The sequence below is a fragment of the Zonotrichia leucophrys genome, chromosome 3 (genome assembly GCF_028769735.1).
Source record: "Zonotrichia leucophrys gambelii isolate GWCS_2022_RI chromosome 3, RI_Zleu_2.0, whole genome shotgun sequence".
NCBI lineage: Eukaryota > Metazoa > Chordata > Aves > Passeriformes > Passerellidae > Zonotrichia > Zonotrichia leucophrys.
The window spans coordinates 71331101-71357031 of record NC_088172.1 but is presented as its reverse complement, the minus strand read 5'-3'; the positions used below and the strand labels follow the sequence as shown (position 1 = coordinate 71357031).

At 37.5% G+C, this 25931-nt stretch overlaps 1 protein-coding gene across 1 annotated transcript in view; it reads left to right on the top strand.

Moving 5' to 3' along the window:
* The window catches only part of CRIM1 (cysteine rich transmembrane BMP regulator 1), a 175377-nt gene extending 150857 nt beyond the window's left edge, over nucleotides 1-24520 (top strand). The window contains exons 10-17 of the mRNA XM_064708779.1: nucleotides 1476-1597; nucleotides 5630-5839; nucleotides 10141-10356; nucleotides 12470-12691; nucleotides 17045-17239; nucleotides 18271-18393; nucleotides 19797-19984; nucleotides 21574-24520. Of these exons, the coding sequence (XP_064564849.1) occupies nucleotides 1476-1597; nucleotides 5630-5839; nucleotides 10141-10356; nucleotides 12470-12691; nucleotides 17045-17239; nucleotides 18271-18393; nucleotides 19797-19984; nucleotides 21574-21750 (1453 nt within the window). The 3' untranslated portion in view covers nucleotides 21751-24520. The remainder of the gene's footprint in view (nucleotides 1-1475; nucleotides 1598-5629; nucleotides 5840-10140; nucleotides 10357-12469; nucleotides 12692-17044; nucleotides 17240-18270; nucleotides 18394-19796; nucleotides 19985-21573) is intronic.
* The last annotated feature ends 1411 nt before the right edge of the window (nucleotides 24521-25931 follow it).

Below are 25931 nucleotides of genomic sequence, written 5' to 3'. Positions count from 1 at the left end.
TGTATGTGATTGTTTTTACTTAGATGAGCTGAACCACACTCTTTTTCTTCTTTTTTTTTTTTTTGTTCAAGTGTATGCTAAACAGTTTTATTAGAAAATCTATGTGAATTATATAGCACAAGCACTTCAAAAATGACAGCACATTTTAATGGGCATTGTATGGTAGTTGTAAGATTAAGATGTTTAAAAACGAGTTGATTTCAAGCTGATGCCAGTGTTTTCAGGAACTCTGTCTTTGGGATGATTTTTCCCATACATTTTTGTGCACCTGAAAAATATATGAACTTTAAACCATTTCACATTATTTGGAGAATAGTTTTCAATTTAAATTATGGGCTTACACACATAATATAATTTTATTATGCACAATGGCTGATATTTTTAAATAATTAATGTTTAATAAAGTCTTCAGATGATTTTTTAGAAATTGGAAATGAGCACTCTAATCTTGTCATTCTCTACAAAATACATGAAAAATTACACTGAATGAAATTAATAGCACTTGAAGATATCTTCATATGGAACTATTGGTAATATAAAGGGCTAAAGTTGTGTCAAGGACTGTTTTAGGATCATTTCACTTCGAGTTTTACCTTGGTGTGAAAATTATTTAGATTTGTGGTTGTATAGCATATTTGTTCAGTTTACTGCTACTGTGCCAAATTCTTTTTAAAAGCGCCATGTATTTGACTTCCAGGTGTGTTGTGCTCATTAAAAACATGGGGTGTAATGGAGGACAAATCTCTATTTTAATGTAAACATTTAGTCACAAATAGGACACAAAAGAAGGAAATATTAAAAGACAAGTATATTAGAGAGTGAGCAGTTGGGGATTAATCATCATATTTATGACCATTTTTTAAGACTGTTAAAAGTTAGTAATTGGAAATATTGAGTTGGTGCATCTTTAAAGAAACAAAAACTTTTTCATAATTGTCTGAAAAAATCTGCTAGATAAAGCTCACTGTTTAAAAGCTCTACACAGTAATGGAAAGAAGCATTCCTTTTGATGGGATAGGAATACATAAAGTCTTCATTCTCCACTCCACTGTATTGCAATTCGTTATTCTCAGCCTTTTAACTAAAAATTAGATAAAGTTTTCTACAGCTTGAAGCCAGGCTTTCTAGAGATTTACATCATTTATTTCCCCTCTGTCCTGCTAGATCATTTTCTATAACTTCCCATGTCTGTTCTTTGTTTTGTACATCTGTGCCAAAAGTTTGAATAGTGTTATCTGCCTTTGTGAAAAAAGACAAGGAAACATTGAGCATAGGATCCACTGAATGGAGGGAGGGTATGCCAGGGATGGAGCCCATAAAGCTTGTACAGCCCATAAAACCACTGAATCTAAGGGTGACAATTAACAATAACTTTCTTTGCTCATCAGTCATTTTTAGGGGGGATGCTCTTGCTTTAAAGATGTAGATATTTAAAGTGACTTGCTGACCTTTTACAACTCATTTTGCTCATCTAGGAAGAACAAGCATGGCTGTGAAATCTGTCGGTGTAAGAAGTGCCCCAACCTGCCTTGTGGTAAAATCTGTCCATTGGGCTTCCAGCAGAACAGTCATGGCTGTGTTATCTGCAAGTGCAGAGGTAAGTGCCCCTGCATTACCACCTCTAACTACAACTTGTTTGCAAAGCAGGTGGAAACCAGGGTGGAAGAAAAGCAACACTGCACAGGATATTTACAAATTGAAATACGGTAACTGGGGGGGAACCAGTTCAACATTGCTCAAAGAAATGTATTGTTTTGTGGTGTTTGTTATTATCTATTCATCTGGGCTTCAACAGAAAGCTTCAGCTCTGCTTTTATCTCCCACTGCAAAGTCACAAAAAGTTTGTTATCATTAATAAAAAGTGGATTAGGCTCTTAATAAGCAACTACTACAAATGAGGAAGTTCAGGGCATTTTTTTCAGTAGTGATGTTCATCTTGCCTTTTTCACCATTGCCTTTTCTTTACAAAGAAGTGTTGGATTTGATAAATATCCAGTATATCACATAAAATTGCAGTGCTGTTTCTTGGATGCTTTTCAGGCAATCTTAATGAACAATGAGTAGAGAGAACAGCTGCCCGGGACAAAGGACTTGGTGTTCTTAAGCTAAAAATTTCACACATGCCACATCCCCAACCTATAACCACCAAGTTTAAGATGGATCTTGAGATCAGATGTTCATTTGCTGTCTGCCATATACTTGTGCTGCTTTCAGCATCTCTCTTCCTTACAATATTTTCAGGTTATGTTCTCTATTAATCTGGGTATCAACTTCCTTCATTGCTTATCTCCATGTGTTGCGTTTCATAACTTTTTGGTTTTGCTCAGTTTCTCTCTCATCCTAACTGCTTTTTCATGCTTATTTTCTTTGACTCTTACTTGTGTGGTTTGATTTCTAGCTGTAGTCAAGTAAGTTTTGTTACTTTCCCATTGCTTTGTCCAATGACCCTATTCTCAACTTCTCGCTATTTCTTCTGCATTAAAAAAAAAAAAAAAAAAAAAAAAAAAAAACAAAACAAAAAAAAAAACCAAAATGTAAAAGAGTAAGCTATGGGAACAAAGCACTGGTAGAAAATATATGAGTTCTTGAAGTCACTCTCCTGTAGTTGAAGGCAAACATGCAATTATTTGAATCAAAAATATCCAACACTATCTTTTTTCTATATAATATTTTACAATGCAGACAGTTTAAGAAACTTTCAGACTTCTAGCAAAATAAAAGTTGAATGTTATGAACATATTTTGCAGATGTGAGAAGCAGAGATTTCATTGACATAAGCTACATTATATGGCTTTTACTATAAATTGAAGTTTTAAAAATTAAGTAAGAAAGGGTAACTGCTGAATGGTGTCCCATTGCGATAATTCTTATTACTCGGTTTGTCATTTGTCTCACAATCAAAACACTTTTCCTGATTGTCATAATACTGTGACTAAATACACACAAAGTGTTCCCTTAGATGTACCGTAATTGCCCCCCAGACTATAAACTTTGGTCACTAATTATGTGTATGCACACTTTTAAGTGCTCTCCTTAACAAGTATGGATTTTAAAATGTGCACAATTATTTAGGGAAATTAACTTGATCCATCTCTAAGTAGTATTTACTGTTGTCATGATCATAAAGATACCAAGCCATGCACATAGCACTTCAACATCACTTCATTTGCAGTTTTGTCGAAGAATGATTAGAACAATTACCAGTATGTTCTGGGGAAAATGTGAGTCCTTGTTAAAATTTTGACCCAGAATCCTTAACTAAGAGGAAGGGTTGGGTAAATCCCCTGCCTGTGAATTAGCTCCACTTTCTAAATTGCTTCTGCCAGAAATAGTTTGTGCTAGGATTAATAGAACCATAGAAGTACAAGCTGGAGTAGTATCTGACAAACTGAGAGCCCACTTCTTTACTCATGCATAAAATAGGGTGTATCTGGATAATCCTTGACAGATGTTTGTCTAAGATTTAATTTATTAAGAATCTCCACTTTCAAAAGACACAAAAAACCACAACAAAACAGAAAGAGAAAAAACCCAAACATTTCTAAAATAGTGTTGTCCTGTGGTTAGAAACATATGACATTTTTAAATGAATTTTCTAAAATTAGTGTCTCATCTTATACACATTGAACTGGTTACTTGTTTTCCTGAGCTTAGCAACATATGGAGCAACTAAGCACCATTCCCTTTAGAATTCTTGCAATATTTAAGGGGTTACAAATGGAGACTTGTAAACATTTTTTGGGTGGGAAATGGGTTTCTAAGTCAAACAAACCCAGTTACTGCAGTTTCTCATCACTTTGTTCAAAACTTTGATACTGTGCTTTAGCCATAGAAAATCTTCAGACTAGTAGAAGTAGTAGTGCTGTATTTAAATTTACAGTGCTCCTGTACTTGTGTCTTATATTGACCTTGCCTCTCCTGCAGTGCTGTCACATTGCACTTTCTTTCCTTTTGAACTACTGTATCTCAGATTATTTCAAAGATACCTCTAGTTAGCTAATTACTCCCATTTTGCATTTACACATTGGATTTTTTCAAATATTAGCTTTTGTACTGATTGTTTTCACTTTCCAATTTTTAATTACAATCTCAGTTTGTGAACCTAATTTTGAGTTCCTGCTTATGTATGTTAGTCCAAATTATGGAGTGTACTTTTTAGGAAAAAATCTGATTGCTTCAGAAACCCTTTTCCCTTGCTAAATAAGCAAAGTCTTACTATGTAGGACTTCTGAGTGTCAATAATCATTTTAATATAGAACAATATTCCAGCAATAATAATTCAAATCATAATTTAAATACTTTAATGCTAAATTATGAAAGTAGAGTAACTGAATTTAAGTTTTTTCATAGTATTTCTGTTCATGCACCAGGATGAAGTCTGTTCTAAGAAGTATTTTATCCTTATGCAGCATTTTTGTTTAGTTCACAAAATGGTGTACTAATGTAACTTCTGTGCATTGGCTTTCTATTCTGATAATGTGCCTCAAACTAACTTTGTACCATCTGCTTGTGAAATCATCTTTGATAGATCTGCCACAGCTGAAGTGCTGACCTACATACTAGTGTGCAAAAAACAAAAAAAAAACCACCAAAAAACACCCCAACCAACCAAAAAACCAACAAGCAAAAAAGCTGAGCGCTTCCTAAAATTACATGTAAACATTACTGCTTCTCATACATTATCCTTTTTTAAAAGGAAATGAAATTAAGAGCTTAGTACAAATAACGTTATATGTATGTCAGCAGAACATGGTTGGCATACCACTGAAAACAAGTCAGTTCACTGACAAACTGCTCCTGCATCCTTCATCATAGTAGTGATGTGGATGAGGGAGTGTTTGGCTCTAAATTCACTCTGCTGATTAACAAAGAATATATTGAGGCTGAATCCTGCAGCACTTAAATACCCCTTAAGATACAAATGAAACTTTATCCTCCCTGGACCAACTGCTTGTGTGTTCTGACTGAATGAAAGTAATACCACAGTCTAAGCTACTGTATTCTCATCTCAGTAAAAGCTAAAAGAAGTGAGGGATGAAATTCTCATAATTCTCTTGCAAATATCTCATTTATTGTAGTAATATAAACAAATAATTTCTCACAGGAAGTACTTTATGGCATATTTCCAGTATCTACCATTACCCTGTTAGCACCTGATTGCAATTTTTTATCATTTGCAAGACTATCCATAGCTCATTTAAATGTTTTTATATTCTACTTGCTCTCAGATTCATTATAGATAATCTAATGTGCTATGATATTTAAATATGTCATTTTAAATATGCTTCATACTATGTGCTATTTCCCTCCCTATTCTTTTTCTTTGGCATTTCTCCTTTTTCTTACATTATTTAGACACTACTACATTTCTGGTTGATTAAAAAAGTATAGGTTCATCAGAAGAAAGTGATTATATTTTCCAAGGAAATACTACAGGACATCCTATTGCCCCTTTCAGTGTACCTTTTAATTGTTTCCTGTGTGTTCTTTTAAGTGTAAATGATAGGACTGTTATTTACTTGGTCTAATTTGTGCTTTAAAAATAAATGCAATCCAGTCACAAAGTTGGTGTTTCTTCCTAACCAACAGATGCTTATCAGGACACCTCATTTTTCTTTGGTTTTTGCAGAGGCAACAGCTTCCCTTATGCCTCCTGTTAAAACGGGCTCCTGCCTGTCCATGGATGGGCGGCGGCACGAGAACGAGGAGAGCTGGCACGACGGCTGCCGGGAATGTTACTGCCACAACGGGCGGGAAATGTGCGCCTTGATCACCTGCCCCGTGCCCAGCTGCGCCAACCCCACCATACACCCAGGGCAGTGCTGTCCATCGTGTCCAGGTAACACGTGGCTTCTTCCTCATGCTTTGTAATCAAGTTTCATTTCACTTGTGCTCTGTTTCTTAATACATTAAAATAATCTCACGCATACTTCAGTCGTAGGCAGAGATGAAGGTTTCTATGCCCTAATGTAACGTGATGAGTTGCTGTCATTAAGTTCTCAGCTGTGGAAAATGCGAACTTACATATTTAAAGCATATGCAAGTTGTGGGTCCTAACATGTTAATCTTTGACACATTGGAATCTTTAAACTAGTAAGAGCAAGTGAAAGTTTCTAGTTTGTAACCAAAAATAGCAAGTATTGTAATAAGCCATTACATTTTCATTTTTGATTTTGAAGGGGAGTTTTATTAAAATGTGTGTTTTACAACCCCTCAGAGATGTGCACAAACAGATTTCTTAAGTAACTGAACATTATGATTCTGTGTTCTGAGGAAGGCTCCTATGCCACCAGCAGTAGATTATTATTTCCATACTTTCAGTGGAAAGGCCAAGTACAGTTTATGTTGCATTCCAATATCATTTTAGTAAGATGAGAAACATCTATGAAAAAGTATGGGTACAATGTAAGATTAATGCCCTCTGTTTTCAGAATTATTCCTACAGTATTTTATGTGCTAAATAGATTAATTTGTAATAGAGTAATATTGTCTATGACTTTATTGGAACTCATGGTACAAGTAAGAGCAATGAGGCTCATGAAGCTTCTATAAATAGAGAGCAGCAAGACAGTATTGGCAGGATATAAGCAATTATGAACTTTTTCTAATACTTTGTAAAGAACAGGAAATCCTAGGGGCAAAATAAACAGATCCTCTTTCTGAAAGTGAGAGAGAACAGTGCATCCTCCCAGTGACCTAAGATAACCAATCTCTTTAGATTGCTCAGACAAATGGTGATCTCCAAGCCAGTTCACACCTTGTGGTAACTGGAAAAATCAGCCAGTCCCCAGAAAGATGGAAGATTCCAAAGGGTCTCTCTCTTTCAGCCTTTTCACAATGATTTGTGTAGTATTGCAGGGGCTGATGTAATTCATATGGATGGGGACAGGTTAACATCAGTCTTGTCTTATAAAAACAAACAAGATTCAAAATTTAAAATATATGGTGTTTGTTCCAATTCCAGCAGTTCTCTTGTTAGGTCCCCAAGAGTCATCCTTGACTTCATTCTAATGTCAGCATGTTGATTTACTGAACATGTGCAGAATACCTCAGGGCATTCAAATAAGAGTAATGGGAATTTTGGTTTTTCAGGTGGCCAGCAGCTAGTTACTTTGTGTATGGAGAGGAAGTTTGGGTAAATTCATTCACAAGCCTAATGTTCAGTTTGTGGAAGAAAGGTCAAAATAAAGTTAGCAGAACCTATTATCTCACACTATACGTTTCTTGTGGATGAGATCAACGTTTGATTCTGAGCACCAGCAATGTTGGTCTCTTTTAGAAAAGCAGTTGCTTAGCCAGCAGTGTCCATTCCTTTAGGAGAGAGGGTCTGCATAGGTTTCTGTGTCTGACATCAATCCTGCTTTCAAGCCACTGGTCACCTAGCTTCTGTTCAAGTAAAGTCATACTTCGTGTAAACTCTTACAATGCAGACACAGCATTTTAAAGATGGCATATATAAGTGTAGGAATTACTATGGTCAAATTAGTCTCAGTGTGGGGGGTTTTCCCCACTGAGGTCTTATATTTGTTAGAAATGTAATTCTGATTTTATTTTGAACATATTGATTCCCCTCTGATGATGTTTAATATATATCATGGCTTTAAGTAGATTGGAATGCAGTTTGGAATTGTGAGACTGAGAGCATGTCATTCATATGTATCTGCCATAAGGATGTTTAAGTAATTAGCAGTCCTGATGTCCTGGGTTTGGAATTGCACTCTTAACTCATCCACAGGGAAGTGGCAGCTCTCATAGATCATTTTGTAAACTGAAAAAAAAATGCAGTTACATTCTATTCCACATTTACTTAGTTTTCAGCAGAGCAAGATATTGAATGCTAAAACGTCCCTTATAATCATGTTTCTATATATTAAGAGGTTTATATGGATCATCACAATGCTTGTAAAAATCTTAAGGTTTCCTGTAAGGTTTAAAAGCCATTGGTTGCTACTGTTCCACAGAACCATGCTATGTAGAAAGTGTGTATTTGTTTGACCAATTGTTTCTTGAGGTAATGTAGTTGCACACTTGTGGCACTTCAGTTGCAGTGATGCATCATTATCAGTGCTGCTGAGGGAGCAGTAGGCAACATAAAGCAGTGCTATCTAGTTGTGCTTTTTTGATCAGGAACAGTAATGAGCTGTAGCAAGACAGGCCTGTGACTTTGCAGAAAGTTAAATGCAAAGGAGATGACTCAGAAAATTTCCAGAAGATCTTAGTATTGCCTTTGCTATGGTGAGTTAAGATGCCATTGCATAACTTGTAATATATTGTTCCAGCTGAAATAAAAATCTAACAGTGACAAGGCAGCAGACTAACAATCTTATTTCAGGTAAATGCTGCTGAATCATGTATGTGGTTCATAAATATAAGCAATTGGAAAAGCATGGCATAAGCAAACTGGTGAAAGATAAAATAATTCCCTGAAAGAAAAGCACAGGACTTTGTGAATAGACTAAGATCAGTCACACTCAGCTTCCTTGAGTTCTACCAATCATTCTCCAGAAATGAAAACACAATTGAGTGGCGTTTCCTCTACGTGGCAGTGTGATAGAGCAAAGGGCACAAACGCCACTCTCCAGACAGGAACAGCAGTGCTAGAAACATGGAGAGAAGCCACAAGCACTTTGTGAGCCTTCACCTGCCTAAATGCCTAGAGGAGCTGCTGTACACTTAATTTTTCTCTCTTAACCAGGATATTTGGGTTAGTATGATGTTCACATTAGGCACCATTATAATGAAGTGAAGAGTGAGAGGCACCTTCAGAAAGTGGTTTAGAGGTGTAGCACAATTAGCAAGAAGTCACTTTTATCTTCTCCTCCATTCACAGCATAGGAAACCTGAGGAGGTTCAGTTCTTAACAGAGGCACCTAACTTAACTGTCTGTTATTAAATGGGTTGAATTCAGGCTGAAGGACATCAATAATAAGACTGAAGCTTCACTTTCAAAGCCTGTAGCTTTCAAACTCATGGCTTCCACAGCTGAAAAAACAGGGTGCGAGGCATCTTGGTATCTATGCCTAATGCATGGGAAAAGCTGGTGGACTCGCTCCAGGTCCAAAACAACCAGCATGGTAGGCTATTACTGCCCTTATTGCCCCTAGTGGGGGATAGGCTTCAAAGGATTTTAAGCAGGCTGAGGATGGTGGCATAACTTTTTCTTGATGGTAAATGCTTAAGTACTCAAGGTACCCGATAGGTTTCTTTATTCATCTTTTAAATCACCAAGAGGTGAAGAGTTCCCCCTTTTTTTTTATACCCCAGAGGCTGGAGGATGCTCATGCTGAAAAAGGGAAACAGTTTCAGTTCCTTCCTTAACTTGAAAGAGGTCAGATTTATTCTCTAAATGGCCAGGGTGAATCTTTTAGCCAGGGCTGCAGAGGTGATGTAAATAATTCTTTGAAAAGAAAGTAAGGTTCATTTGTTGAGATACAATTACTGGAAGGATAAGGCTACACATTGTGGCACTTCTTTATATCCAGATGGGGTTTTTTTTTCAAATTTGGCAGGTACTTTTTTTTTAAATGTGACAGTGATGAAGCACTTCCACCGATGTTAAGTGCTTATACATTTTTAGGGGGCTGGGGGGTGGAATTCTGTGTTTTGCTTTTTCTTTTCTGGGGGATTGGGGTTTTGAGGGGGGGTTGTTTGGTTGTTTTTTTAAATGTAGCATCTAATGATGCAGATGATATAAACACATATCTTTTGGGAAACTTAACCTTTACCCAGACTTCCTAAATCCCAGAGGAGAAGCTTACTTATCCATCCTTTCAGGAATTGTATCTGAAGTTAATATTTAGCAGTTAAGAAACTGTCTGATCATGAGAATTTTTCAGAAAATGATAATTGTCTCTTGGAATTCCCAAATCACAAGTTAGTTTATTTTTTTCTGAAATGCCAAGAATGCTTATCTCTGATTTATATTAACTAATCTTTATTCAGACTGATTCTCAAATTGTTTCCTGCTTATATATTTCCCATTTTTCATGAGATGCAGGTGCCATAAAGTCAAAAGAGCTTCATTAAGAATAATGTATATATGTATTTTCAATAATAACAGAAATTCTTCACCTTGTGTACGGTTGTTAATTATAAGATTCACAGTTGATTTTGCCTCTCTTCCAATTCTGTTTTTCCCAGATGAAATAATAGTGCAAAAGCCAGAGCTCACCAGTCCATCAATCTGCCACGCTCCTGGTGGGGAATACTTTGTAGAAGGAGAGACCTGGAACATTGATTCTTGCACACAGTGCACGTGCCACAGTGGCCGTGTCCTGTGCGAGACCGAAGTCTGCCCACCCCTGCTCTGCCAAAGCCCCACCCGCACCCAGGACTCCTGCTGCCCACAGTGCCCAGGTACGTGCTGGCATCCAGCTGTCCTCAGAGCCCTTCCCTGATCTGAGGATGTCTGATGTTTCAGTGTGAGAGTGCCTCAGTGTGTGCTCAGTGGTGGTTGTTGTGGTGCCTTTGTTCTCCTGCAGTTTGCAGTGACAGCCTGCAGTTCTCTAATTCAAGTGCAAAACTTGACTGTGTGCAAGAGAGATCCTATGTGTAAAGGGAGCTGTGGCCCTGAACTTGGAAAATCTTGAAAGCAATCTAATAACGTAGGGGTTGTGTAAGAACCAGAATCCTTGGAATGTTTATGAAATATGCACTCCTTTGTGGAGACATGCAGGATTAGAGAAACTTTGAAAGCAATCAAAGTGTTAGGTAGATACAGGCTTGTTTCTTTTTCTTTCTACACAGCTTGGTTTCTATGAGCCTTTTCATTACTGTCTTGCCTCTTTGGGATTTGGTCTTAAAAACTGGTCTCCGTTTGCTTTTACCTTCACATGGTGTCATTCTGATAGTGATTTGAAGGCAGCTGAGTAGTATCAAAGCATTCCAGCCTGGCAGGCATGCCAGATTCCTCCTAGACTGCCTCACAGTGTCAAGAAGATAACGGGATTTGCTTTCCCCCAAGGAAAGATATTCAATTATAAATGAACATAAATTCCTATTTTACATAGCAAATGGGGAAGTTTATTGCAATGGAAATTTAGTACAAACCTGTGAATTGGATGTAAACTCACAAAAAAATATGCCTTTATTCAAATCAAAATTTTAAAATTTACTTTAGGAAAAAATAGAAGTTGATTTTTGCCATTAGGTTTTGCTACAAGGTATTTGTTTGGGTTTGGGTGTGGGGCTTTTTCCTGACAAAATATTTTGTAATTATTTATGTAAACAAGGTAGCCAGTTCTCCTGACTTATATTTTTTCATTATTAATAGTGAACATTTCCTTACTTCAAAATACTGTTTCAGAGGAGCTGATCTTTCCTCACAGGCTATATAATAAGCTTAGTCTCATAACTTAATGCAGGTAGATTGAAAATCTCATCTCAGTGCTCTTATGAATCCTTTCTTCTCTTTTTCTTAGTCCTGTTTCTTGATCTGTAATGTCTGTTGTCACAGACATCTTTTCACTAAAAATCCTTTCTTAGGATTTTTTCCCTTCTGAGGAGCTGAGGCCTCAGAAACAAAATGTAAACAATGGTTATCTGCTGCTGTGGAATGCAACAGGTGGATCCATGATTGGTCTCCTGTGGATGTTTGGATTCGGTGACCAGTGACAGCAGAGCTGGCTCTCGCTCTCTGAGCCAGCTGCCTTTGTTATCATCCCTTTCTATTCTTAGCTTAGCCTTCTGAGGAAACCTTTTCCTTCTATTTCTTTCTAGTCTAGTTATAATGTAATATATATATATATCATAAAGTAATAAATCAAGCCTTCTAAACATGGAGTCAACATTCTCATCTCTTGCCTCATCCAAGAACCCCTGTGACCACTGTCACAGTCTGTTAAGGTACAGCTTCATTGCAGGAACATGTCTCCTCCATGGATGGGCATGAGAATTAAAGCAAACCATTGGCATCAGGCTGAAGCACGATCAAGTTCCATTTGTTTCTCAACAGCTTATAATTAGCTCATCTAAGGCCACTAGTGAAGGTGACAGCAGCATAATAGCTTTTCACTTTGCATCATTCAAAAACTTGGGCTGACATGGTAGAAGATGGGATTCAGGTTTTAGATTTAAAATTTAATCTCTCTTGTTTCAGATGAATTCCTATACACCATGCAATTTACAGCAGAATCACTTTCTGAGGGGTTGCTTCTGATGGTGATTGTTTTTCTCCTTGCTCTGCTTTTTCCAAGCTTTTTTTCTTTTTTATTTCTTGTTTTACTTGTTTTAGTTTCTTTTTTGAGTAAACTCAATAAAGGTCTAAACAAGCATTATGCTAGAGCATATCATGAGGTCTTCATCCCATATAAGAGCTAAAGAGGCATAAGGCTCTGTCCTTCCAGTTCTTCTGAAGTAGTGAAGCAATGAGTAACAATTCCATTATGTTCAAGACTGAACCTTCTGGTAAGGAGCTCTGAGAGAAGTTACCCACTGCAAGTTAAATTACCTAATCTCTTTATATTTACAGATGAGACTCTTCAGCCCTCTCCATCAAGCAATGAGAGCATGCCCAGTTACTGCAAAAACGATGATGGAGATATTTTTCTGACAGCTGAGTCCTGGAAGCCCAATGTCTGCACTAGCTGCATTTGCATGGATGGGGTGATTAGATGCTACTCTGAGTCTTGCCCACCAGTGTCCTGTGAGAGACCTGTTTTGAGAAAGGGACAATGTTGTCCTTACTGTATTGGTGAGTGAATTAAAATAGTTGTGAACTTGCTGTTCCCTTCTTGGGAATAAGACAGAAGTTTTATTTCCAAACTGAGATGCTTTCCCTGAGATGCAGTCTATGCCACCAGTCAGACTGGAGAGTGAAGTCTGCATGGGGAGCTTTGAGGATCATGATTTGGAGTTTTTAGGTAGAAGAGCATAGAGATATACATCTAATTTGCCTACAAACTCCAGAGGCCATCCTCCTGTAATCTTGGTAAGACACCTTATTGGATAAAGACATTACAAAAAAATTATTTTATTTAAAGGAAGATCTGTCAGGTAGCACAGATGTTATGTCAAGATTTATGTGATTATAATAATATGAGGAAAACATTAATTATGACTGCAGAAGATGAGCTGGAGCATTCTGAAATTTCACAGAATGGAGAACTCTTAATAAGGCATCTAAATTAAAATACAGGAAAAATGGAATTTCATTAATGATAGTACCTTTGAGATAAAAACAGGGAAAATATATATTTTTTAAAATACTGAAAATGCATAAAGACTGGTGTTGAATTTCGAGGTGAAGTAAATGGTGGTTGCTGTAGACAAGGAAAATTTCCAGGCATTTTTAAAGTAGCAAAATTGGAGATCTCTTTTCCATTGTGCATTGAATAGGAGTATTTATGTACAGATGACTTCTTTTGTGAGTTCATAGTAAGTACAAAGGCTGTAGAATGGAAGCTGCTGATAGAGAAAAATCATATATTGTACTCACTGAATTTAATATTTGTAGCATTGTTGGAAGGCATTCAAAGGTTACTTCAGTTGCAAAAGCAGTAGGGAGAGATACAGTAAAAAAGAACAGCAAGAAGGAGTATAAGGAAATTGATGGGTTTAAATATTTAATTGAACATGTGAGTCAACTTGCCTATCTATAAACAAAACAGTCCATCAGAAAGATGGTAGAAAGATTGTGAAGTGTGTTCAGACATCGATACAACTCTTGAAATCTCTATATCCTTTCAGATAAAATAGCTTTAATAGGTGATATAGTTTTATATGATGTACAAGGAATTCGATGGAAGAATGCCAGGCAGCGTTACAAAGTATCCATGCTTCAGTTGCATTTGGAATTCTACTTAGATATTGAGGACATTTTGAGGCAAAAGTGCAATGTTAATCCTATTACTATTTCTTCTCATGATTTGCATACAAAATGAGGAGAATTTAAAGTTTCTTTGACAACTGTCTTTCTGCAGATTTTTCTTCCAGTGAGTTTGAACCATAAAATAATTTTAACCCAGAAAACATTTTAACATTAAAAAATATATAGAGTGTTTGAAAGTTGGGCAACCAAACCAGTAAAGTCAGAACACGAAGAATACTGCACTGAAGAATTCTGTGGGTGAGGAGGGGATGCACCAGGGGTACTTGTGCAATATGAGCTACAAAAATGAAACCTTTAAAGCCCTACGTCTTCCATGTCAAGTTTGCAAATATATACACAGAGCATGTAGACATAGCTTTAGTTAATTTACTTTGAATCCTGTATAGTTGTATAATATTGCAAATACTTAAATGTGTGAGCTATGAAAACTTCATGGTTTTTTTAGTAGCAACTACTCAGCAAAGCAAAATGCAGTAGCCAGATTTTAATTAATACTCAGATATAAAGATTTTCAGTGATGCTACATTTTATTAAACCATGTTGTCCTGTGTAGTCACATGTTTTGTGGTTTAAATAACAGAAATTCATGGAAACTTTTTTTATGGCTTCCATGAATTATATATACTCTTGCATGCAAGACAGGTCATGTGCTTAATTTTCCATCTTTCTGGTTCTTACTCATTTACTCTTCATTTTTGAGAACTGTGAAGCACATCTTTGTACAGATTCTTTCTAAATATTTTTATGCAATACTTGATAAAATGTGTAGATCATAGAATCATTTAGGTTGGAAGAGACCTCTAAGATCAGTGAGTCCAGCTGTTAACCCTGCACTGCAAAGTCCACCACTAGATCATGTCCTCAGATGCTGTGTCTATATGTCTTTTAAATACCCCAAGGGATAGGGATTCAGTCACTTCCTTGGGCATAGGCAAACTCTGTGGAAGCAGTGAGGAAACAGACCTGCTTCATTTCTTGGAATTTCAAAAATTATGCAGGATTTTAGCACTGCATTATTTATTCTGCTTCTTTCTGGATCCAGTTTGTATAGACTCAACTTCAAAATTTTAGTCATGGATGCTTTGTTGTTTGAATCTTCATCCTGTGTGTTCAACATTTGTCTTTCTCGAGCAAAGAAAGATTAATTTGGAAAGATAACCTTTTAGTTTACAGAGGATAAAGGGATATCTATTTGATTAGAGACAAGATTAGTCTTCTGCAGATAACAGAGCAATGACTGTCCAGTCATTTTCCAGATGAGGCTGATTTTCTGGTGGAGCTAGAAGAAATTTGAGAGAAGTGGGTAGAGCTAGACACTGAACTGTGTTTTTGTATGTGGGTTTCTTACTGCAAGCTTGTCTTGTTTCCACTGTTCTTGAGCACCTGTAGTGGCCTTCATCTTCATCCTTGTATATACTTTCATAGAGATGGACACCAAAACAGGAAACACTCACAGGGATAGTACTTTAAAATTTCCTCTTGAGGTTCAAAGGTACAGCACCATAATTGTGATTTTACCTTTGCTCATTCTTCTAAAAAATATTTGCTGAATAAAATTGTGATGTGTTCTTCACAAATTTGGAAAAGCTTGAGCAAGTTAAAGGACTTTTCCAGACAAACTAGCTGCAGAATTGAAGAAGGTGTCCTAAGTGAAGCAAGGTAACATTTTGGGTGCTAATCTGAGCAGGCCAGAAGTGCTAAGGTTAGGTCTGCATGGGTAACGAGCAGCAGAGGGGTGCTCAGGCAGTGTGCCTTGTCCTGTGCCCACACACACCCTCCTGACACAGGGTTCTGCTGGCTCTATGTCCCAAATGCACATCAGCTAGGGAACAACCTAATGCCCTTCCTGCAGCTGGCTGCCATCTTTTCCTCCCACTCTTCCTTTCCCATGCCCACACCACATTCACTTACAAAATCTACTTGGAGAGGTTGAGATCCATACTAAAAGCCATGCAAGCCATGAGATACCAAGGACCTAGGGAAGCATTTGTGCTTTTCAGATAATTCCACTAATTTTTCTCAATAGTACTTCTTGCTGGTCCTCTTTTGTATTTGAATTTACTCTCTCAGATCTGTTGGACTGGTCTGCTGACTGCTAGCCTTGTTATTCCAGATTATGTCTCTATTATGTTGTCACTAATTAAAACCTTTGCTCATGGCCAAAGTATATAATAAGGCTGACACAGGGTAAATATGTCTAACTGGGATACTTGGAGATGTAATCTATATGAATGTTAAACCAGTATTTATCTGAAAGTTTAAAAAGTTTCATTCTATTATCTCGTTCATATGTTTAATGTGCAAGCTCATGTCATCAGCAGGTTTCACAACAATTTTTGCCTCTAAGAAACAAAGGCAGGAGGAAGCTAAGATAAAAATTAAGCACCACTTGGCTTTTGGAGTTTCTGCTGTGTTGTTTTTTTCGCTATCCTTAAAGTTCTTTGGCTCCAAAAAACATCCTAGGCTAAGCAATTCATTACTTCCTTCTCAGTGAAATAGGTTTACTGTAGACCACCTAAAAGGCTTGCACAGGATGCAACATTAAAAAGTGGTGTATTGAATGCCTAGGCAGAAAGATCACATAGATTTCCAATTTATATCATATTAACCATTAAAAAATGTACTGAGTTTTGTTACTGCTCTTTTCCGTGGTTTTCCATTGATGCAGTTGTAGGGAATTATCAGATCCCCTTCAAATATGTTTTATCATTACAGTCTAAGCACTTCTAGTTATTTCACCTGAGAATCTCTCCAATCCTTGGCATCTTGCCTAATCTGCTTTTTTAAGTATTCTAGACAGAGTTCATAATTCTTGAGCTTTGGTAGTTAGAGTTTGGGGTTATTTTAGCTTAATAGGATTGACTAGGAAACAAGGAGGAAGATGAGTAGTTGGTAGCCTCAAAGAGTCAGAGAGAATGATTTTTTCTTAATTTTCTCAGCACTTTTGATATCATCTTTTCATGTCTCAATCATCCATCCTCTAGCCTCTTGCATTAAGAAAATGAGGAGAAGCAGCCCAGGCTAATTATGTACTTCATAAAGAAGCAGAAATAACATCTTTTTCACAAAGATTTTCTGGACGATGAAGAGAGGATCTTTTCGTTACAGCTGGGATTTCCTTGTGGCAATTATTTCACTTTTGTGTGTAGGAATGAAATCTGATTTGTGTGTAATTGGCTGTTAGTGCGGGCTCACAGCACAGTTTTCCTTCCACAGAAGATGCTGTTGCAAAGAAAGTGGTGTGCCACTTCAGTGGAGAAACGTACGCGGACGAGGAGCGCTGGGACATCGACAGCTGCACGCACTGCTACTGCCTGCAGGGCCAGACTCTGTGCTCCACAGTCAGCTGCCCACCTCTGCCTTGTGCTGAGCCCATCAACGTGGAGGGAAGCTGCTGCCCCATGTGTCCAGGTAATGTGATGTGACAGCCCAGTTTATTGTCATGCTGCTTTCCTAGGGCCCATAATAAGGTTTTGTAATTGGGTTTTGAATGTCAGTCCATGTTTGAACAGCATCACAAAGGCAGCAGCCTTTTAGACTTCAGGAAAATTAATATTCTTAACAGATAGGCACATTGTGCAAAAACATAGTTTGAATTTCACTTATTCTGAGAACTGTGAACTGAAAAATTGCTTGCTTGCCCCTGTTTTGTCCTTTCACAAGGCTATGGAAATATGTTAATGAAGTGGGAAAATTAATATCCTTACATCTCTGCAGATTATGTTATAGTGATTAACATTTCTGTCTTTTCTGAGAGCGTTGGTTACTTTTCAAATATCACATTGCTTTGTTTTTCACTTTAACTTGGCTTAAAAGAAATGTGACATTTTCTTAGCTATGGGCACAAGGGGCATAAGAATTGCAAGTGATTTTTAATGTGAGTCCTAATATACTTCTGCAGAAGTTTGCTCACCTTATTCAGTCAGCTGATAACTCCTTCTGACAGCACAGCTGGGGAGATTCAGCATTACCCCTTCTTGGAATTCCCCTCTGAGGATTACAAAAAAAAGCAAGGCAAAGAAACCAGTAGGGACTGTTTACATATCAGCTGGGAAGATATAGCCTTCCCTTCATTTTTGGGGGGGGGATTTTGTTGAGTATCACAGAGGATACTCTGTGGAGTATCTGGACGAGCAAGCCTGTAGTTAAGCATGTATTCTGGGATGGTATTTTCAGAAGCAAGTTTGTCCACACCAGTCCTTTGTCCCATTCACATTATGGTAATGATAATGGCAACAGGTATGTATCCTGTGTACAACATGGAATAAGTTTTCAAACAAAATCCCAGGCTAATGATGAAAATTATGAAAATTGTGAAACAAATCAAAGAATTTAAAGGACAAAGCACTGCATATGGGCAAATATATTTCCACAATTATAGCAGCACTAAGAAGAAGTTAAGCAGCCTGCAACTTGTGAAAGACATTTTTCTCATTTCACAGAGATGTATGTACCTGAACCCACTAACATACCTATTGAGAAGACAAATCATCGAGGAGATGTTGAACTAGAAGTACCAAACTGGCCGACTCCAAGTGAAAATGATATAATCCACATTCACAGAGGTCAGATCTGATACAAACCACGATAACTTTAGGACTGTGTTTATTCCCCATGTTTTAATGAATCTACTTTTCCTATTCAAGTAGCAGTTGTACCTGAGAATATTCTTCAGCACATAATTCAGTGCAGTACATGCATTTTGCTTTGAGTAAAGATGAGTCAGTCGATTAAATTATATTTGTACAGTTTGGTCTCATTATCACTCCATGTTCTGCATAGAAGAAACATTTGCGTTAGTATGATGGAGTTCTATAAAATTAGGAATACAACAAAATGATGAATCAGAAGTGATTCTTGGGTGTCTTTTCTGATTCAAAAACTAGAAAGCAGGCCATTGGAGTTGATAGACCTTCATTTGATCCATTTGACATTCTCAGGAATAGATAAACAAAGGTGGAAAAACATGTATCACAGCCCAATTTATATCATAGCCATGATGTCAGACCTGAGACAAAAAAACACCTCAGGTATAGTGACACACAGCCAATGAGGGTGTCTAAGGATGTAAATACATCTTCTGTTTAAAACTGCACTGTAATATTATTCCAGCATAGAGGAAACACTGTGCCACAGTTTTTGTTAACCTTTTCTAACTGAAGGACAACCTAAATTATGTAATTTTTTTAAACCTGAGGATTTCTTTTTAATCTGAGGATGTCCTCATAGCATTCTATTCTTTGGAGAAAGAATGTACGAAATGTAACTGCTTTACAGAGTTCTAAGCTTTTATAACTCCAGCATTTTAATTTCTCAGGCATTACTAGCTGGCTTGTAACTATCCTGCCTGGGGGTTATAAACACCCACTACAAACTGTGAGGGAATTTTGTATATGTCATTGAAAGTTACCATTCTTTGCAATTACATATAAAACTTGCTACAGTCTAGTAGACTGCCAGCAGTCTGTTTTCACAGGCTGAGTGCTGCAGGTATTGTAAAATGCTCTCAACAGATGAGAGAGTGAACACATCGTACTTGTCCTACCAGTACAAAGTAAAAGTAAACCTTTTAAAAGTCAAAAAGAAAAAAATTTATTTCATCCTAAGATTTCCAAGCTCTCCTCAGCCTGGAAACACAGAGTCTGATTTTTTTACAAGTGGGAATTTGGTTGTGATCAGATAAGATCATGCAAACACAGATGAGTTAAGAGGTTGCTGTCAGACTTGGTAGTTACTGTGCTTTAGATTTCTTTCTATCTCCTCTCTTTTGATGGCCTTTTCCTGACTAACATAGTCCCTCTACAAGATACAAGCTGTTCTAATTTATGTAAATAAGGTGACATTGCAGGAGAGAAGGTCCAATTCTTATGAGTGACAAGAAGTACAACTGAGACATTTTTAATTACATTCTTCCTTGTGGCCAAGGCCCGTTTCTAATCACGACCAAATGCTCCCAATTGCCCTGCAGACATGAACCATCTCCAGGGGGAATACCGGAGTGGCAGCGGGCCCCGCCCCAGTGAAGATGCATCCGTCAGCTCGGTTGCCTTGGTGACGATCCCAATCACGATAGCGCTGTTACTGATCATCGTGCTCCTGCTTATCAACCAGAAGAAGCAGTGGATTCCAGTGTCCTGCTACAAAGCTCCAACAAAGGTGCTGTGTCTATTTCCAGGCTATCCTAAATAAGCCTTTCTTGGTCTTATCTAATGCAAGCTGTTACAGCTCCAGAGCTCAGTCCCCAAGGAGACTGGGTGCTCGAAGCTAGCTCGCTCTCAGACCAAGGCCGCGGGTCAGCCCCTAGCAAGCAGGGAAAGTTCAGCTCTTAGTGATTAGGCAGCTCTTGTGATTTCAGCTTTGCTTGCTAGGTAGCTTTTCCCTTGGCCTAAGGCTCCAGCAGACGGTAGAGAGAGGAGAAGCAGAAGACACTGGCTGTTCCACGAGTATGGCTTTACTGGAGGGTCTGTGAAGGCTCTCAGCTCTTCTTCTTCCGAGTTAGTAGGGGTACAGTATGCTACTTTTATAGCCTTGGCCCGGATCCAATCCTGACCAATGGCAAAGGTGTTAGAGTGACCATAAGTGACCAATAGTAGGGTTAACACAATATTGCCTTACATGGCTATAGGGATAAGGTACCGGCGGATGTCCCTGGAGACAGGAAACTTCTTTGCCGCTGTGTCAGCATTCTATTCTCCAAGGGGCCCTGGCTAAACCTGAGGGGTTTACTACACTATCCCATTTTTACGAATCTGGGAACAAAACATTGTGGAAAATGTTAAGCAATAAAGAGGCCTGTTAAAAGTCTGGGAAAAAAGGTGCTGCACATCTGGGGCAAGCAGGTTAAGCCTTTGTGTGGTGCTGAATTAACAGAGAACAAACAGTTACACCAGCCCAGTTAGGATATGAGAATACCAGAACTCCATTCAGAAGATGAAAAATGGTGACTCTGAAGGGAGTGTTGGTCTGTTACTATGTCTAACATAGGCCAACTTTAACAAAAGTCCAAACCCTTTCATTGCCAGTTTGATTTTGTTTTGTGCTTAGGGATGTCAGGAGCCAGGACATCCCTCAGGCTGTCCTGAGCAGCCAAGACCCTGCCAGAGGTCTCAGAGACCCTTGCACAGAGCCCAAAATACCTGTGGTTTTGATTATGACCCATGGAGGAAGTTACCAACCTTAGATGAAGATCTTGCAAGCCATGACAAATTAAGTAGCATGATAGTGAATTTATCACAAGGTAAAAAAGTAGATTTTGGGGTGTTTAGAATGGGGATTCAGGGGGGCAAGATGGAGGGATCTGGGCATATCCTGCCTTTTTCTCTTGGCCTCCATCTTCTGCTGTGATGTTGGCACTTACAGATTGGTTTAGGGTAGAAGCTCACAGTCTAACATAGGTGATAGGTATTGGGAAGTAATTGTAAACATTGTATATGTAGTTTTTAGTATAAAGACTAAAAAAGGGCAGGCAGAATGCCTCAGACTGTCATGCTGAGTGGACCTTGGCAGGACAGGAGAAAGAATTTTATAGATAAGATACAATAAACAACCTTGAGACCGAGAAATTAAGAGCCCTGACTCCTTCTTCAAGCACCGGGCTGGGAAAAGAGACTTTTGAACTCTTCTCGGGGTCACTCTCACAAGTTAGAGATCCCAACATATTGACTTGACCTAAACAGACTTTAAAAGTTATGTGTGAAATAGAGAAACTGTATGATTTACTCAGTATTTCCTTTCTGTTTTAACAGCCTTCTTGCCTAAACAATCAACTGGTATATGTGGACTGCGAGAAAGGTACCAGGGTCCAGGTGGACAGTTCTCAGAGGATGCTAAGAATTGCAGACCCAGATTCAAGATACAGTGGATTTTACAGCATGCAGAAACAGAACAACCTACAGGCAGATAATTTCTATCAAACAGTTTGAAGAATTGCACCCTTGCCAAGGATTTAAGAAAGAGAGAGAGCGAGAGAAGGAGAGACAGTCTGCTATTAAAATAAAACTAGAATTGTGCAGTTGCTTAGTGGATTGTATTGGATTTGTGACTACATGTACAGCTCTAAGACCTTTCTGGGATGAGCTCTGACTCCTGCAATGTGCCAGAAAAAGCATTCCCACTTTTCCTTGAGATAACTGACCAAGTGTTTTCTTAGAACCAAAGTTTTGAAACTTGTTAAGATGTATTTGCTTGTAACATAGCTATAGAGGTTTTTTGGGAGGGGGAATCAGGGGCTAGGGGTAGGCAATGAAGAAAAAGGAAGCTTTAGAGAAGAAAAGCTGGTCATGCTTGGCTGGAGACGAAAATATACTGCTGAGCAGCAGGATAGTGGTTTATCTTGTTGCTCTGAAATTGCATCTGTTGCAGCAAAAGCCTAACCCCAGGTGAAAAAAATATGAAAAGGTCTGATTATTTTTTTTCCAGCTGTTGCTACAGTAATATACTCCTAGAACAGAATTTGTCACATCACAGGTGTGGTGTAGCTGCAAATATTTTTCTATATGATGAGAAGCTGCAGTAGTTAATGAAATAGCAAGGAAAAGATTATAGCAGAAAATAAAGGGTGGGTTTATTAAGGATGTATAAAATTATACCTTGTGCTGCTTTTTGGTTTTATTTTTTGTTTTATTTTTTTGTTTTCTTCAAAGCTGATTGGCTAGATTAGCCAGACTTCAGCAGAGTTAGCAAATGACTGAGGCCTAAGTAATTCCTGATATGAGCACTGGATCTTTTGACAGCAGTATTGAAAGGAGGAAGGAAGGAAAGAAGGATGGAAGGAAAAGTCAAGAACACCATGCAGTTCCAGGGGCTTTTGTTTGTTTGTTTTGTCTGTTGTGGTTTTGTTTTGTTATTTTATATCAATCTCTGGTTGTTCATACAGGAGAAGGAAAAATATTTTTGTTGGACAAAGCTCTTGCGTACAAGAGAGTAAAAAAGAGACTGTTTTAAGGTTGTTTTTTTCCTGTTGATGTTCTTATTTACTGGTATGCAGATTTAGAAACTACTTCCATGCTAGGAAGCTGCTTAATTTTAATTGTATATTACTCAAGCACCTTTTTTGAAGCTCAGAAAAAAAAAAGGAGATCATGCTTCTTTAAACTTTAGCATTATAGGAATATTTATGTAAATATAATTATGCTAAAAACAACAAAAAGTATTTGTATGTTTGTGTATATATATGTATATACAAATGCATGTAGGTATACATATGTATATATACGTGCATGTGTATATACACTATACATATATATACTGTATATATAAAATACTATGTATACAGTATATATTTTTTCTATTTTTTTTCTTGTTGAATGTATTTTTATCGGAGAGAGATTTTACCCAGAGCAGAAACAGATAACAGGCATTCCATATCAATGCTTAATTGCTTGTGAGTTTAGGAAAGACAAGAAAAGAGCATCTCATTCTACCTACAGTTTGATTTGATTTGATTTGAACGTGTTTGTGTGTGTGTGTGTGTGTGTGTGCACTCTTGTGTTGGCGTGCGTTCAGTTCGTGCACGATTATAGCAGTAAGCGTTGCTCTTGCTACTTGCTACATTTCAGGGTGTTTCTTATTTTTCTTTTCCTGCTTAGCCTTAAAAAGGCTTTTTAATGAATGCATTGGCTAGAGACACTGATGACAATATACATGCAGCACTAATCAACTCCATAAAATAACACAATCAGCTCCTGGATTTTGGTTGGTTTTTTTTTTGTTTTTTTTTTTTTTTCTTTTTTTTCTTTTTGTTTGCAAACAATTGTTTGAAACAACTACTGGAATATTGTCCGCATTAAGCTGGAAGTTTGTTGTAGCTTGCCTCATTTATAACTCTGACTGTATAATACAATGTTAACTTTCCAAACAGGTCTTGGCACTTTTATACTAACTACCCATTTGTGCATTGCCTTTTTTCTTTTACAAATGCTTGTCATAAGAGACACAGATACCCAGTATGCTTAATGTGAAAAGAAAATGTATTTTTTGTAAAGGAACTCTCAAGTATTGTTGTAAATACTTGGTCAGAGATTGCTGAACTTTAAAACTGAAAAAAAAAACTAATTTATTATTATAATGACCTAATTTATTAATCTGAAGATTAACAATTTTTTTTTGTTTTAGAATATCAAAAAGGTGTTCTAGCTGTTTGCATCAAAGAAAAAAATAGGTGTATCATTAAGGGTCAACATTTTTTCTGCTTATATAACTTCAGTTTCCAACCATCAATAAGAAAAAATGTAGTCTCCCCAGTGTTTTGTACTCAACCTGATAATGAAACAGAGATGTTTCTGTCCAATAACTACAGAGATTTTGTCAAGACAAAACATCCATTCCTTGCATAAGAGTAAGCAGTCTTTATCCAGAAATTGTAAATGCTTGCTTTTGTTTTACAATCAAGGCCATATTCTGAAAATATTAGCAGGATATAGGACATGGTGTAAAATGTTTTTATTATTATTATTTTATTATTATTATTTTAAAGATATGATTTATCCTATGTGCTGTATCCATTACACTCTTTTACTTTGGTTCCTGTTGTGCTCTTGTAAGAGAAATGCAGATATAATTTTCTGAAAAATAGATGCATATGTGGCACTCGGAGTGCACTGCGGTTCAGCAGATTGCTTGTTTACTTTTTTAACTGTAAGGCGGTTTCTTGTAATTTGGCTCTTGGCAGCACAATAAAAAATTTTAAACCTACGGATGCTTGTCTTCTTAAATGTTTGTATTTATCACCTCTGGGCACTCGTCCTTGAGACACTGGTAGTTTGATATTATGGTGAGTAGGAGTTCGTATTGTTGTCATGCTGACCTGAGATCAGAACAGTTCAGAAAGTACTGTGGGTAAAGAAGAGTTTGCATGCACAGAACGTTCTGCATATTACACTGAAAAATTTTCCCATTAGAAGCTTTGTGGAATTCCAAGTAGTTCCAGCGTACAGTAAAGATGAATCAAATGCAAAGTTAGGCCTTTACCCTGCCATGGAGTTCATGGGGTCTGGTCTTACCTGACAGAAAGGCAGGATTCTAATGTGAGGATTAACCATACAGAATTCTAATGTGAGGTCCTACAAAAAGTGTATGGGATCAGAATTTGCACTTCACGGACTTCCTGAGCTGCAGATCAACTACTCATCTATTGGGCTATAATGTTTTTTTTTCTTCTACTAATTTGTAAGTTAATTAACTTGATGTCCAAGTTCTGGTATGTAAGATCCTGAGGCAAAGTAGTTTTCAGCTTAACTACTTGCCTGCTTTCTTTGAACCTATTCTTCTAATGGTTTAATTAAAATATCCCTGACACTGCATTCAAAGCAGCAGTAGATTACTATTTATATGTCACCCATTGATTTAGAGACCTGTATCTTGTTTCCATTTTTTCTCAAGAATCCTGAGATACAATTCTTCAGGAGTAGTTCCATGCTTTATGGCTGACCTTGCCAGTCCTTGCACTTCCATGTACATCCTTTCAGGTGAAGGGTAAGGGGACTGAAAACGTCCACATTGTTCACACGTGGTACTCCCTGGATGCAGCATGGTGTTTACTGTTTAGATTGCTCCTGACTGCTGAGTCAGTGTTCTTGCAGAGAAGAGGCTGCAATAATACAAAAATGGCCAGTAATTATTGCAAAGCCCATAATTGACTTTAACTAGGATAGATCTGTATTTATGTGCATTCCTTTATATTTCCATACGCTGAATTTCTTCTCCTTTGCAAGTTCCATGATACAGCATTATTGCTCCCTCCCAAGACTAAGAAAGACATGTCTTCTAGAAGAGCATCTTCAAACTCTGCAAGCATTTTGGGTTTTCATCAGAATGAAACAGAGAACATCATGTATAAAACAATGAAAACATCAATGTATAAAACAAGTGATGCATCCACATTTTAACACTCTTAAGTAGTCCTGGCCTCCTCTGCCTTACAATGTCTGAAAGGTTCATATTTGGAATGCCTATATACACCAGGGTTTATCAGTCTGTCATAATCCAGAGTAGGATAGGATGCAAATCCTTTTGATGACCTCAGTGGCACTTCAATGCTTAAACAGGAAGGCATTTTCCACTTGCAGTGTTACCAAACATCAAGTACGAAGTACAGAAAGAAAAT